The sequence below is a fragment of the Eimeria mitis genome, genomic scaffold (genome assembly GCF_000499745.2).
Source record: "Eimeria mitis Houghton genomic scaffold, Emh_scaff7839, whole genome shotgun sequence".
Classification (NCBI taxonomy): Eukaryota; Apicomplexa; class Conoidasida; order Eucoccidiorida; family Eimeriidae; genus Eimeria; species Eimeria mitis.
Window position 1 is genome coordinate 1 of NW_024016153.1, and position 2,123 is coordinate 2,123.

Consider the following 2,123-nt stretch of genomic DNA (forward strand, 5'->3'; position numbering starts at 1 on the left):
GGCACCGGTAAGCCCACGACAGATGCAAACAAGAACCCTCTTCACTAGCTCCGCTGCTGCGGCTAAGAGAGAACACCAGAAAGTGAAAAGCAATAGATATGAAACACTAGATAGGTGATAGACGCTGCTCCAGAGCCCAGCATAGTAAAGATCCCCTCCACCCAAAAACAGGCAGGCATCCGCATAATCCCGAAAATAAAAAGAGGCAAAACGAAGAAACAGATAATTTCGATTCTCTTTAGCCGAAACGTGAAACTGTACTGGATCACGCACGGCCCTTAAAGCTCTCAAGGGGTCAGCCGTAGAACCCTGAATGAAAGAAACAGAAACAACGGTTTCTTACTCCTACGCGAGGCCATCAGCACCTTTGCCTGGTGTCAAGGCTCCTGCTACAGGAGGTGGCAGTGGCTCGCTTTGCGTCTTCTCGTGGGAGAATAGGCAAAAGTTTACACCCCCCTAGAGACGTTTGACTTGAGACAGGCATACTGAGTTTAGGGTTTAGGGTTTGGGCGGTTATAAGGCCTGTATGATGCAAGCACTATGCGGATACGTTGCTTCTTCTATTCCCCGTATCTTTCAGTTGTTGTCTATCCACTTGCTGTCGGTGATATGGGGTCTGTACAGCCTTGTAGCCCTAACCTTTGCCTCGCTGTTCCCCGTCCCAGCTTGTGTGACAGTCCAGTACTTTATACTTTATTTATTTTATTTGTTACACGTTTACCTTTTTATTAAGTTACGAGAGGCTCCTTTTATTATAACTGCGGGGTAGCGAGCATAAATTTGCCGTCTATGTGGATCGCCCCACTGAATACAGCCCCAATGCATGTTCTTCTCTTGCGAAGAAGTTCAAACAGGGAAAATATACATCTCTGTGAGTAGAGAGGAGTACCCTGTGCACTCAGGGTCATTTGGACGGGTGAAATGTGCAAAATATCTGAAATCCCGGGGCGTTTCACTAGAAGACACAACCCAAGTTCCTCCCCGAGTGGCAATCAAGATATTAAAGAAGGCCAGCATCATAAAGTTGAAACACGTTGATCATATACTCAACGAAAAGGCTATTCTTTTGGGGCTGGATCACCCACTCACGGTGGGAATGAAACCAACTCACTAGCTGACGCCACCAAAGGCCAACTCTAAAAGGAGTTGATGTGGCCTGTACCTGTGCTTATCCTCGTATCGATAACTTGAATAGTTGCAGTGGAAACTACTGGACGCATCAGCATGTTTGCAATTTGTATACTGCAGGTTCGCTGCTTCGGGACCTTTCAAGACCCGCGGTATTTGTACCTTGTGATGGAATTTGTCCAAGGTAAAGAATATATAAACGGGAGTTCTGTACGCTGTATGGACACTAGTACTAGGGTTTCTTCTGTTTTGATTAGCACCCATGCATGACGCAAGGCTCCTTCCTGAGCTGCTTGCCTCGCCTTTAACGAGATGGATGTGCCGTTACTCTCTATGGCCTGAGGAAAGTTTCTTCTGGTGCTGTGTTTTGCTTAATGGGATTTTGAACTGACAGGAGGAGAATTCTTCACTCACCTGCGAAAGAAAAAGCGCTTTGAGAACGACGTGGCNATTTTGAACTGACAGGAGGAGAATTCTTCACTCACCTGCGAAAGAAAAAGCGCTTTGAGAACGACGTGGCGAAATTCTACGCTTCGATGATTGTAGACATCTTTGACTACCTGCACGCTGACAACATCATTTACAGGTGCGCTTTGAGGCTTTCAAATACCTTTTAGCATTTTTACGAGTTGACGCCGCTGCATGGCACTGCGGGCAGGGAACGCCGCGTCGTATCCTCAACTCACTTTTATCCTCTCTTGCACCGCGCTTTCTCAGAGATTTGAAACCTGAAAATATGCTTCTTGACCGTGACGGCTACGTCAAGCTCACAGACTTTGGTTTCGCCAAAGTCGTGGAATTCCGCACGGATACTCTTTGCGGTACTCCCGAGTACATTGCCCCAGAAGTGTTGCTCAACAAGGGTGCGTGATGCTGAGCATTCTGACTCCTTAATGCAGTGTTTCTGCATTGCAGATTAGATACTAAGGCAAACATAAATATATAAGAAATATTTTACAGAATCATAAGTTAAACACTCTCCCTACACCTTATGA

At 46.2% G+C, this 2,123-nt stretch overlaps 1 protein-coding gene across 1 annotated transcript; it reads left to right on the forward strand.

The window, feature by feature from the left end:
* Nucleotides 1–823: 823 nt before the first annotated feature.
* Nucleotides 824–1,999, forward strand: EMH_0092840 (AGC kinase, putative; the record flags this gene model as incomplete). Its single annotated transcript, XM_038023081.1, has 4 exons — nt 824–1,090; nt 1,249–1,312; nt 1,594–1,714; nt 1,846–1,999. The coding sequence occupies 4 exons, from the start codon at nt 824–826 to the stop codon at nt 1,997–1,999; spliced, it is 606 nt and encodes a 201-aa protein (XP_037878935.1).
* Nucleotides 2,000–2,123: the final 124 nt, after the last annotated feature.